Here is a 12,456-nt window from a genome sequence, read left to right as displayed (position 1 = left end):
GAAGCACCCTGCTGCATGGAAGCTTTTAACACGAGCGAGCTCACCTTAAAACTCCCTGTTAGGCAAGGCCCAGAGTGTGGGGCGAAGGTTAGAGGCAGCCTCTGCTGGCTAGAAGGAATTGTGGGTCTCCACTTTCCCATTTTTTCTCTCTTTTTAGTGGGAGATCCTAACTGGGTTTTTTGGCAGGGGGTATGGTTTTTAACATCTGGGAATTCTTTCCTGTGTAGATAGGTGAGCATCTGTTAGTCCCTCTACAGGGTGGTACTTAGGTTGATGGAGTTAGGCCTTCATTGTGGCCACATTCACACCATACATTGAAAGCAGTCCCGTACCACTTTAAGCGTCATGGCTTCCTCCAAAAGAATTCCAGGAGCTGAGCATTGTTAGGAGACCTCTGTATTCTTTGTGGACAGCTACAGTTCCCAGATGGGACACGGGTGGCGCTGTGGTCTGAACCACAGAGCCTAGGACTTGCCGATCAGAAGGTTGGCAGTTCGAATCCCCGCAACAGGGTGAGCTCCCGTTGCTCGGTCCCTGCTCCTGCCAACCTAGAAGTCTGTAAGCACGCCAGTGCAAGTAGATAAATAGGTACTGCTCTGGCGGGAAGGTAAATGGCATTTCTGTGTGCAGCTCTGGTTCTCCAGAAGCGGCTTAGTCCTGCTGGCCACATGACCCGGAAGCTGTATGCCGGCTCCCTCAGCCGATAAAGTGAGATGAGCACCGCAACCCCAGAGTTGGGCATGACTAGACCTAATGGTCAGGGGTCCCTTTACCTTTACCTTTACAGTTCCCAGAGTTCCCTGAGAAGAGGGATTGATTGTTAAACCACTCTGGAAATTGTAGCTCTGTGAGGGGAATGGGGAGGGGGGTTCTCTCCTAACAACTCTCAGGACCCTTAACAGTCATGGTTTCCTCTGCGGAACCCTGGGAACTATTAAGTGTATGGAGGGTTGTTAAGAGAGTTCCCCCGCCCCCTGAGCTACAATTCCCATAGTGGTTTAGCAGTCAATCCCTCTTCCCAGGGAACTCAGGGAAATAATAGCTCTGGCTGGGCCATAGGGATCTCCTAAGAATTCTCAGCACTCTTATAATAATAATAATAATTTATTATTTGTACCCCGCCCATCTGGCTGGGTTTCCCCAGCCACTCTGGGCAGCTTCCAACAGAGATTAAAAATACATTAAAACACCTGTCATTAAAAACTTCCCTAAACAGGGCTGCCTTCAGATGTCTTCTAAACATCAGGTAGTTGTTTTTCTCTTTGACATCAGATGGGAGGGCGTTCCACAGGGTGGGCACCACTACCGAGAAGGCCCTCTGCCTGGTTCTCTGTAACTTGGCTTCTCACAGTGAGGGAACCGCCAGAAGGCCGTCGGCGCTGGATCTCAGTCTCAGGGTAGGACAATGGGGTTAGAGACGCTCCTTCAGGTATACCTTAGCAAATGACAGCTCCCAGAATCCTTTGGGGGAAGCCCTGAGTGTTCAAAGTGGTATCGTAGCACTTTGAATGTGTAGCACAATTGTGGCCCGTGTTAGGAAAAAGTGGAACAAAGGTGATTTCATCATATTGGTGTGAGATACACACTCTGGCTCACAGTGAGATTAAAAAAAGGAAATAACAATAATTTAAAAGCACCTTGGTTTCAGTCATGTCAGGCGCCATACCCAAGGTCAGCACAGAAGCACCAAAAATCCAGCGGCAAATACAGAACGCCAGACAGATTTCCCGCAGCAGGACATTCCAGTGTTGGGTCACAATAACGGGCCTTGTTCCTTTCCCCCCCACTGCACATATTTCTGAAACAGGCGAGATTTGTGATGAGCCCACCCCCTGGTCGACTTGTTTAAGATCATTTGGGGTTCATTCATTGTATTCGAACATGGCTGGGCCACCCTGTTGCAGTCTTCCAGATGTGTGTCTGGGCTCCATCTCATCTGCTTCACATCTGGGGTGCTGATGTGACGGATGGAGTGGCGGGGAGGGGCTAAGAGGAGGAAACAAGACAGTGCAAAAAATGCCAAGCATGCTTCTAGGTCCTGGCAAGGCCACATTTGGGGGAAAAACACACATTGTGATACTCCCTGCCCCCAACAAGAGTTTTGCCCCTTGCCAAAAACGAGCGAATCTTCCGCAGCTGCCTGATAAGGACAGGCCTGTCGTTTTTGCAAGACGGCTGAAATATGTTCCCTGCAAGCGCAATTAATGCCATATGGTGTTTTCCTTTGTCCCACGGTCCTTTAAAAAATATTAATTGGGAGTCTGAGATCCCACTTCACAAGTTAGCTTCAGAGAGAATGTTGTTGGGGTAACTGGAAACCATTTACTTCAGAACTTGTGCTCTGCCTGTCTGTGAGGTGAAGTTCCCACCAGTAGGTTTTCCCCTCTAAAATATAAACACACTGGCTGCACATCTAATGCCGTAAGATGGTATCTGTGACTAGTTTCCGTTGTTCCTTCTCACGGAAAGCTGTGTGTTTCTACGTCCCCATTTGCACCGCGCATTTAAAGCTCTTGAAGCAGTCCTGACTTCCCTCAAAGAATTCTGGGAACTGTAGTTGGTTAAGGGTGTCGAGAGTCACAATTCCCAGAATTCCCTGGGAAGAAGAGGGATTGAACGCTAAACCTCTCTGGGAATTGTAACTCAGGGAAATGGGGAGGGGTGTCTCTTAACAACTCTCCACACCCTTAACAAAACTACAGCTCCCAGAACCCTCTCCCAATTCCTGGCACCTTTTGGTGAACCAGAATTCCCAGCATCCTTTTATTGGGCCAAACTGTTACCAGCAGCGTTGCTGTAAAAACTGACGCTAGTTTTGCCATATAGACGTGCACTCAGGGCTACATTCACTAAGTGTTGCACGCTTGTGCTTGTTGTGTGTAGATGTCTTGCACAGGGCCTGCTCACCAGCCCTCTCCTCCTTTTCCTCACCGCCACCCTCTCACTGTGGTGCTCACATCTTCGTTGCTGTGGGCCAGCCAGTCTGCCTTTCTCTCCTTCACCGACTACAGTTATGCAGAAGATCTTACACAGCTTCGCCATGTGGTTCCTGGTAGCAGGGGTGGGGAGGCTGTCCTCTGGGACAGTGTCTCATCTTTATGGTTGAGCCTATCACCATCGCCCTTCTCCAGCTGTGGAGCATGAGAAGCAGATGGGCTGGAGACGCATGAGATGTTCAGGGGATGGAAACAGCCTCCCCACGGAGCTAAAATGGGCTTCTGCATCAAGGTGGGGGGCCCTGTGGCCCAGATGTTAGTGGGCTCCTCCGCCTTCCATCATCCCAAGCCATTGGGCCATGCTGGCTGGGTGCTGATGGGAGTTGTAGTCCAGCAACACCCGGAGGACTACAATTCTATCCCCGCCCCCTGCAAAAAAACCCTGCTCTACATTGTGAGCTTTTCATTAACTCCTGTGCAATTCCTGGCTGGAAATTATCCCCTCTCAGTTGGGACTGTGTGTATCCCACCTGAAAAAAACAAAACCAACCACCTAAAACTGCAAAATGCAAAACTATCTGAATTCGAAACCACATGCAACCCCCCCCCCAAAAAAAACCCCACACCAAGGTAGTGTGTTTTTTTTTCTTGTGCAAAATGTCTGCATTTTACCAGCTGTGCAGGCTCCATACAGCCTTGTCTGGAACACAACGGAATATTATTTTGGGTGCTCTTGTGACACCCCAAGCGTCATCAGTTCCCCCTCTTACACCTGAGTTTCTCTGCAGCATTAAGGGCAATAGGTTTTGATATTGTAAGTTGTTTTCGCCCCTGTTGTGGCCTGGTAAGAACCGGCCTGCGCTCTCGCAAACTCCCTTGGCATGCACAGTTCCTGTCATTGGAAGGGAAGAGAGGGCCATTTGGGGCCCTTCTATGGGGCCTTCCTTATTATTATTAAATATTTATACCCACCCATCTGGCTGTGTTTGAGCCAGTTGCTCTCCTCCCTTTCAGCAGCTGGCAGCTATCTTGTTCTCAGTCCCCTCACACAGAACCACTCCTTGTGCAGGAGCATAGCTGTCAACCTTCCCCTTTTTTGTGGGAAATTCCCATATTCCAGCGCCGTTTCCCGCTGCTTCCCGCTTCTATCCCAGATTGACCGTCCCCGGGACAGGTGAGGTCGCTGATCCCTTATTTTCGAGGCTGCTGATCCCTTATTTTCAAATCTGAAAGTTGACAGCTATGCGCAGGGACCTCAACCGACACTCGGAGGTGGCCAGGCTACCGCTTTATAACCTCACTTCACCATCACACTTCTGGGCCTGGTCTAACAGGTCTTCTCAGGAAATATCCCCTGCCTGGCATGAGGCCTGTAGAATTGTGCCATCTCTCTCTCCCCCTTTGTAAAACCTCTTTCCTTACCCCGCCAAGCCTGCATGTTGTGACAGACTTTTTTTTTCTTCTCCCCCCCCCCTTTTTATGGCTCTGCTTTGTGTGTGTGTGTCCTTTCTGTTGCTGCTCCTTTTGCCCCCAACCCAACCCAACACCCCGTCCGAACTTGTGCCTGCCGACGCGGTCCTGCTTTTCTAAACAGCCGTTGCCGGGACTTGGATGAGCAGATCCGGTTGATGGACCAAAACTTGAAGTTCCTTGCTCAGGCTGAAGAAAAGGTACTAACCCTTCCTGCCCCCCCTCCCAACCTCCGGCTCCACTGAACGCCCATGCTGCTCCCCCTTTCTTTCCCCCTAAAAAGAAAAGAAAAGAAGAAAGCTCCTTCGAGCGCATTTCTCCTCTCGCTTCCTCAATATGCTTTGCTTGCTCTCTCTGTATTTTTTCTCTCTGTCTCTGACTTCAACTGGCTTCATTTTACTTTTCCTGCCGAGCAGGTTGCGGCTGCTGGGGCCCTGCTCCGCGGCACAGCGGCTTCCTTCAGGATGGCAATGAGGCCTAATGGATTCCAGGTCAAGGTTTCCACCCTAGACCCAGAGCCTATATCAGGCAGCTTTTTGCTGCAGCTTGCAGGCTACGTAGTCGTGCTTGTGTGTGTGTGTGTGTGTACGCAAAAATCCCCGTTGTGCTAATGCTCCTGACGTTTTATGTACTGAACTTATTAGTCAGTAATAATCTTTTACTGAACTTATTAGTTGCTTTAAAAAGAAAAAGTAACTCAAAGTATCTTAGAATGAACACATACATGAAAACCAGCATAAAAAAATCTCCTGACATTTTATGTACTGAACTTATTAGTCAGTAATAATCTTTTACTGAACTTATTAGTCGCTTTAAAAAGAAAAAGTAACTCAAAGTATCTTAGAATGAACACATACATGAAAACCAGCATAAAAAAATCTGTAGAAAAATCTAAAACATATTCATGGTGGGGTTTTTTTAAAGGCAAGATTTAAAATATAGTGGTACCTCGGGTTAAGAACTTAACTCGTTCTGGAGGTCCGTTCTTAACCTGAAACTGTTCTTAACCTGAAGCACCACTTTAGCTAATGGGGCCTCCTGCTGCCGCCGTGCCGCCGGAGCACAATTTCTGTTCTTATCCTGAAGCAAAGTTCTTAACCCGAGGTACTATTTCTGGGTTAGCGGAGTGTGTAACCTGAAGCGTCTGTAACCTGAGGTACCCCACATGCTCAAGGAAGCCACGGATAGTTAAAAGCCAGAGGCCTGGTAGAAAACAAACATTTTGGAAGGTGTCCAGAGCTATTCAGTTGATGGCGCCAGTGGAGCCTCTCAGGGGAGAGCATTCGGCAAGCCGGGAGCCCACACTGAAAAGTCCCTGTTCTTTTGTTGCCGCCCTCCGGACCTGCTGGTGGGGGCGAGAGCATGAAAAGGGGCCTCAGGTGGCCCCGGGGGTTGTGAACAATGGGTGTTGTAGTGCCAACTCATTCCATTCAATAATTTGTTATGTTTCTATGCCAATTTTCACTCACATGAATCACAAAGCAGCTCATGAATAATAAATAACAGCAATAGAATGTCACAGTTGTAGAATAATTAACAAATCAGTCAATGACTTCTGGACATCATGGACGATAGGTGTTGTAGTCCCAATGACTGGCCACTCTTTTTTTTAAAAAAGGCTTTACAGTGGACGCTCAGGTTGCGAACATGATCCGTGCGGGAGGCACGTTGGCAACCCGCAGTGCCGTGTCTGTGCATGTGTGGGTTGTGATTTGGCGCTCTTGCGCAAGCGCCCTGGAAGTAACCCCTTCTGGTACTTCCGGGTTTTGGCGCATCCATAACCCGAAAACACACAACCCGAAGTGTCTTGAACCTGAGGTATGACTGTATAGGTCAGAGACAACACATTAAAATATATATGCCCAAATATGAACTGGAAACTGGCACAGATGTAGCAAACAAAACTCAAGAGCAGTTCGGACGGTACAAAGGGCAGGCGCCAGACTTCAAGCCTATAATATGCACACACACACACACACAGAATTCCTACGTGACGCGATTTACAGAGCCTGCAAGGTGTTGTGTTTGGCCGGTGCCTGGGTCCTCAAAACCTTTTGTCTCCCGTGGACGGGGAGCCATTGTTGGCCTCGTTAGGCCCCTCTCCTGAAGTCTCTTCGACCCATGGATTCACTCTTTTCTCTTTCTCTCCTGTCCTCCTTTTTCTCCCTTTCCCATCCATTATTTCTCTCTCTCTCTCTCTGGCTTCCTCTCTTCCTCCCTTCCCCGCCCTCCTCGGCAAACACACTGCAGCAAATGTTCGGAGCTGGAAGAGGAGCTGAAGAATGTCACCAACAACCTCAAGTCCCTTGAGGCTCAGGCTGAGAAGGTAGGGCTGGCTGTTCTCCTCCCCACTGTGGCCGGAGGAATAGCCTTTCCCTCCCACCCACCCCCTGATAATCCTTCCGTGTTTACTCAGTTGAAACCTGGGAAGTATACAATGAAGACGTCAAGAGGCCCTGTATAGAATCGTAGAATTGAAAGGGGGGACCCCAAGGGTCATCTAGTCAAACCCCCTGCAATCACACCTGAAGCATCCATGACAGATGACCATCTGGGCTTGTACATGAGCCATTGGCCTGATCCAGCAGGGGCCAGTTAAAAACTAAAACACTCACTTTATGGAAATTCCTTACTTTTAAAGATAAGCCATTTACAGTTCAAAGTCTCCTGAATTCACTAGTAACACCAGCTATCTCTTGTGAGGAATAATATACAGTGGTACCTCGGGTTAAGTACTTAATTCGTTCCGGAGGTCTATTCTTAAGCTGAAGCTGTTCTTAAGCTGAAGCACCACTTTAGCTAATGGGGCCTCCTGCTGCCGCCGCGCCTCCGGAGCACGATTTCTGTTTTCATCCTGAAGCAAAGTTCTTAACCTGAAGCGCTATTTCTGGGTTAGCGGAGTCTGTAACTTGAAGCGTATGTAACCTGAAGCGTATGTAACCCGAGGTACCACTGTCTTTACTTCGTAGGGAGAGCTGGTGGTTCAAACTGGGCAGCAATCTGTGGGGTACGCAGCAGGGCAAAATCTCTCCTTTTCTGACTCAAGAGCAATGATCAGTTCTCCTCCTGGAATAATATTAGATAAACAAAGCTGCATCAAGTGTCTCAAGATCCCTCCTACAGGGATAAGGTCCCTGCAATGGTTACTTTTCCATGGTGGTGTTTAAAATAACTTTGTACAAAGACCAACTTTAAAATTAAAATGGCTTGAAGCCCTGAAAAAACAAAACTAAAACTGAAACACTCACAAGCGGCGGCAGGAAGCCTTGGTGAATGAAGCCCTTGGCAATATTACTGTTGTACACTCGCTGCTGAAACGAATGGCAAGCAGGCACCCCATTAAAATGTCTCTGGGGGCTCCTCCTGAGAAAGCCTGGTCCGAGTAACCCGTCTGCCCGAGCCTAGGGCAGGATGTGCAGAGCAGCTCCTTCGGGGGCCAGGAGGCAGAGAAGCGTCAGCAGCGGAAGAAGGGTCAGATCAGCGGAAGGCGTTGCTTGCAGAAGGGTCTTGGGTTCGATCCCCGGCTCCTCCAGTTAAAGGATCAGGTGGCGGTGGTGGGGTGGTGACCCTAGGGAGCTGCTGCCAGTTGAGTAGAGATGATACTGGGTTGGTGGGGGCAAGAGTTCTGGCTATAAGGCAGCTCCCTGTGTTCTGGAATCGAGGCATGTGGCTCTTCTTTTGGGGGGGTGTAAGCTATTGCTTTTATTTTTATTTTATATACTGTGATCTTTTTATGTGAACTGCCCTTAGACCTCTGGGCATAGGGTAGTGTATATAAATTCAATAATAATAATAATAATAATAATAATAATAATAATAATATTTATACCCCGCCCATCTGGACGAGTTTCCCCAACCACTCTGGGCGGTTCCCAATCGAGTGTTAAAAACAATACAGCATTAATATTAAAAACTTCCCTAAACAGAGCTGCCTTCAGATGTCTTTTAAAGATAAGATAGCTGCTTATTTCCTTCACATCTGATGGGAGGGCGTTCCACTGTGTGGGTGCCACTACCGAGAAGGACCTCTGCCTGATGGGAGTTGTAGTGTAGCAGTGTCTGGAAGGGCGCACAAATTTTTCACTTAGCCCTGGCACAACTTGCTTTTTCTAGCCTCACCTCTTATAAATGGAACGAACGAATTGCTTCCTGTAAAATATACTTGTTAATATTTAACAAAGCAGTTTCATGCATAAAGAGAAATAGACTTGGTTAAAAACCTCTGCTTTAAAGAACACGACCCTTTGGGCATTAGTATTATATCTAGGCATGTCTTGGCTAACGATAAGTGCAAGATGTGGGTCCCTGGAAGCCCTTGGGAGTGGAAGTAGAATAAAAACCCTGTCTCAGGACTGCTCTCCTCTCCTCCATCTAAGAGCTGGAGGCATCTTCCTATCCTTACCCCTACTTATCCTCACAACAACCTTGTGGGGTAGGGCAGGCTGAGAGCCAGAGGCTGACCCAAGCTCTCCCAGCAAGCTTAGTGGCCAAGCTGGGATTGAAGGCCTGGTTTCTCTCCCAGAATGAACGCAACGCTCTTAACAATTGCACCACGTTGGCTGTCGTTTCCATTCTGCCTTCGCCCTCTCTATGGCAGGGGAAGGTCTGTTTCTTTAAGTTTTCCATTAAACTTAAAGAAAGCTGTTGAGAGTGGGATCTGGCCTTTGCAGTGGGGTGCTGGTAGTGAGTCGCCTTGCTATGTCTGGACCCTGAGTTGTGTCTTCTCTCCCCGCAGTACTCTCAAAAAGAGGATAAATATGAAGAGGAGATCAAGATCTTGACCGACAAACTCAAGGAGGTGAGCTGCCACTGTGCCTTATGCGAAGGGTCAAGGTGGGTGGGTGTCCTTTCTTGGGCCGCTCTGTGACAACATGGGGCAAGATGTTGCTGAACTACTGTAGCCTTATTGGACTTTACCAATTGTTAGGGTGAGCGTTGCTCCCGGACGGGAGGAAGGACGTCAAATGACACCGAGGGTTGGTTCAGAGAAAGAGTTTATTCTGCTCTCTGGATAGCAGAAGGCACTTGCGTGGTCAGTTCACAGCAAGTCCAAAGAAATGAGAAATTTCATGCAGTATATATATCCTCCAGGCACCCTCTCCCCCCTTCCCCAGGAATCCAGCCATGTCAGCTTATATACGCAGGTTGACATCACAGATGTTCCTGCTCCGGTACTTTTAACCATAAAAGGGTGTTCCTCTTCCTGTACTCTTGACCATATAAGGGTATTCCTGTTCCGGCACTCATTTTGGGGTAAGAAGGTCACCAACTCTCCTGGCACTGTTCCCGGACTAGGTCTGTGCGTCAGAGTGTGGTCAGGATGTAAGATAAGACCCAGACGTGCCATCCCTGCTCAACTGGAACAGTCAAGGCCATATATTGCCGTCACGGACTGATAAAGGAGAGCGCTTTGTTTATACAGCTGGGTTCCTGTTATGCATTTGCTCAACAGCTCAAGTTAATGCATTTTAGAAACGCTGCCTTGGAGAAGGAAAAATGCGGATTTTGGGACCCGTTCCAGACTGACTGCCCAGTCAGGTTTTAGGTTTTGGAAACCCATTCCTTCACTACAACTCCCATCATCCCTGGCCATCAGCCTTGCTGGCCGGGGCTGATGGGAAATGTAGTCCCAACAACACCACGCTGTCTGCCTTTGTAATAGACTTGACTAGTGTCCCCGGAGGCATGGCACATTGGGAAGAGTTTGGACATAATCAATATGCAGCCCTGCTTGTAATGTAAACCCCGCTCCCCCCCGCCAGGGGACAGACCAATGGAGGCGGGAGATCGAATAAATCAGACCTCCCCTTGACTGACCACAACTCTTTCTCCCTTTCCCAGGCTGAGACCCGTGCCGAGTTTGCTGAGCGGTCAGTAGCCAAGCTGGAGAAGACCATTGATGACTTGGAAGGTAGGTGTGGGCAGGAAGGTGGTGGAGTTGGATAGGGAGAATCCAGCTAAGCGGCTGGTAAAAATGGGAGCTGCTTCCTTGATACATAGCATGCCGTGATTTTATTTCGCCTGGTTGTTGCAAATTCTTAACTCCCATCAGCCCCTGCTGGTGCTGGTCAAGGGGATGTTGGGAGTTGTAGGCCAGTGACATCTGATCAGCAGCAGGGTTAGCAACCCTCTGCCTTTACTTTTCTCTCTTTTACCTTGACGTCAGGTCTGGTGTTTTGTGCCTGTACACGCAGCTCTTGATTATTCTGGTCCTGTGTCTAGGAGCCCTAGAAACAATATGTTTGAGTGTCTGTAAAATATGTGGCCTGTCTGTCTGTCTGTCTGCAGTGCAGTGTGGACTTTGAAAACAGCTTGGGGCGAGGCTAGGGGGAGTTCAGACCCCCTTCGACCCTGCTTTTTGTTTTGTTTGCCTTCCAGTGGTCTCTGCTTCTTGAAGGCCAGAGGGAGCCTAAGCCCAGCATTCTCCAACCTTGGGCCCCCAATATGATGTCGGACTACAACTCCCATCAGCCCCAGCTGGCATTGTCCCAGTGGTTGGGTGATGGGAGATGTAGTCCAAGCAACCTTAAACCATCATTTACCTTTCCCCCTCTGCCCCCCCATTTTTCCATTCTGGCAACTTCATTGTTTTTAAAGCCTTGTTCCCCACCCCAAGGTGGATGCATGAAATTGACCTTAAGTGTTTCTTTCCTGGTGCATTTTGCACCTAGCTTGAGACGAGGCTTTTCCTAACTTACGGACTCGTTGACCCCCTTTGCCAGCTTCTAAAATTGCCATCGACTGTGACTCCAAATCCTTAGGAATGTAAATGAAAGGAAGTCAAGGAACATCAGTATAAAATCATCACTTGTTAATCATCCATCACCATTACCAGGAATCATAAAATGTAAAAAAACAACAACCAAGAATCTTACTCGGTGCAAAGGTTCTTCATTGGCAAAGGGAGATGCACTCTGTACATGCCCCCGGGCTCTTTATTGCTGAGGCCCTTGGTCCTATCTTGAAAAGCAGTCCTTTCTGAATTGCCTTGATTTTACAATTGGGGGTATTGCGGCTGAGCTGCGGCCTAAGTAACATCTAGGCAGCCCTCCTTGCAGTAGAGCAGGCATAGGCAAACTCTGGCCCTCCAGATGTTTTGGGACTACAATTCCCATCATCCCTGACCACTGGTCCTGCTAGCTAGGGATGATGGGAATTGTAGTCCCAAACATCTGGAGGGCCAGAGTTTGCCTATGCCTGCAGTAGAGGTTAGCAGCTAGAAGCCCCTGGGGCCTTGTCTAGCCTTCCCCTCCCTAGTGGAGGATTTGTCGACTACCGCCAACCCAGAAGCAATGCACTTTGGACAGCATTTATTGGGGGTAGGGTGCGGGTTTGCCCCCCCATTCCACTCCTTGGAAGCCCACACAGAAAACCAGCTGTGTCTGAAATGTCTCCTGGAATTACCTGTAGCTGGATCGCTTTTAAAAGATCAGGCGAAAGTTAACTCGGCTCTGTGCTGATAAGGGAAGTGGAAATATGTTTGTTCACCACAGGCCTGGCCCCATCTAAGAGTACCTTTGCAACACTGGAGATCCAGAGCATGTTCACCTGCCCACTCTCACTGTTTAATCTGCTAGGAGTGAACAGGTGCGGCCGTGTTCCCAAGAGCTCTCAAAAAAAACCCAGTGGGTGTTCGTCAGGGAAAAGCATGCAGGTGAAAAACCTCCATGGGTGAAATTAAACCTGTGGGGGCCCTATTTTGACCTGCAAGGCCATTTCTCTCCGCCCCCCCCCAGTCCTGCACACCAGATGTCAAATGCATTTGCAGTTGTTCCTGTGGAAACAGGATCCGCCTTTCGAAAGCAGTGGCAAATGCAAGCTTTTCCCCAGGTTGCTTCCGATCCCTGCTGCGAGCCCCGCTTTCGGCAGGGAAAGGGATGCCAGATTCTTCCTTTGCATTCCTTGCTTTGCTAGAAAGGAAGGGAGTCGCGGACGTGCTTTTGTGCGCTCCCGATTCTAAGACATGACTGAAGGTGATTGACCGGTTGGGTGACTCCACCTCCCTGCCAAACATGGCCCACGGAGAGTAGGCCAGTTCTGGATCTGGCTG

At 48.9% G+C, this 12,456-nt stretch overlaps 1 protein-coding gene across 13 annotated transcripts in view; it reads left to right on the top strand.

The window, feature by feature from the left end:
- Positions 1–12,456, top strand: part of TPM3 (tropomyosin 3) — a 70,632-nt gene that overhangs the window by 43,879 nt on the left and 14,297 nt on the right. For 8 of the 13 annotated variants that reach the window (XM_053368720.1, XM_053368717.1, XM_053368723.1 and 5 more), the window contains 3 exons: positions 6,657–6,732; positions 9,142–9,204; positions 10,248–10,317. In XM_053368720.1, the coding sequence (XP_053224695.1) occupies positions 6,657–6,732; positions 9,142–9,204; positions 10,248–10,317 (209 nt within the window). Of the gene's footprint in view, positions 1–4,530; positions 4,607–6,656; positions 6,733–9,141; positions 9,205–10,247; positions 10,318–12,456 lie in introns of all 13 variants that reach the window. The other 5 variants (XM_053368718.1, XM_053368724.1, XM_053368716.1 and 2 more) reach the window with 1 other exon arrangement.

The sequence above is a fragment of the Podarcis raffonei genome, chromosome 16, assembly GCF_027172205.1.
Source record: "Podarcis raffonei isolate rPodRaf1 chromosome 16, rPodRaf1.pri, whole genome shotgun sequence".
Taxonomy (NCBI): domain Eukaryota; kingdom Metazoa; phylum Chordata; class Lepidosauria; order Squamata; family Lacertidae; genus Podarcis; species Podarcis raffonei.
Note: the sequence above shows the minus strand (reverse complement) of the source record. Positions and strands in the feature narration are given on the sequence as shown.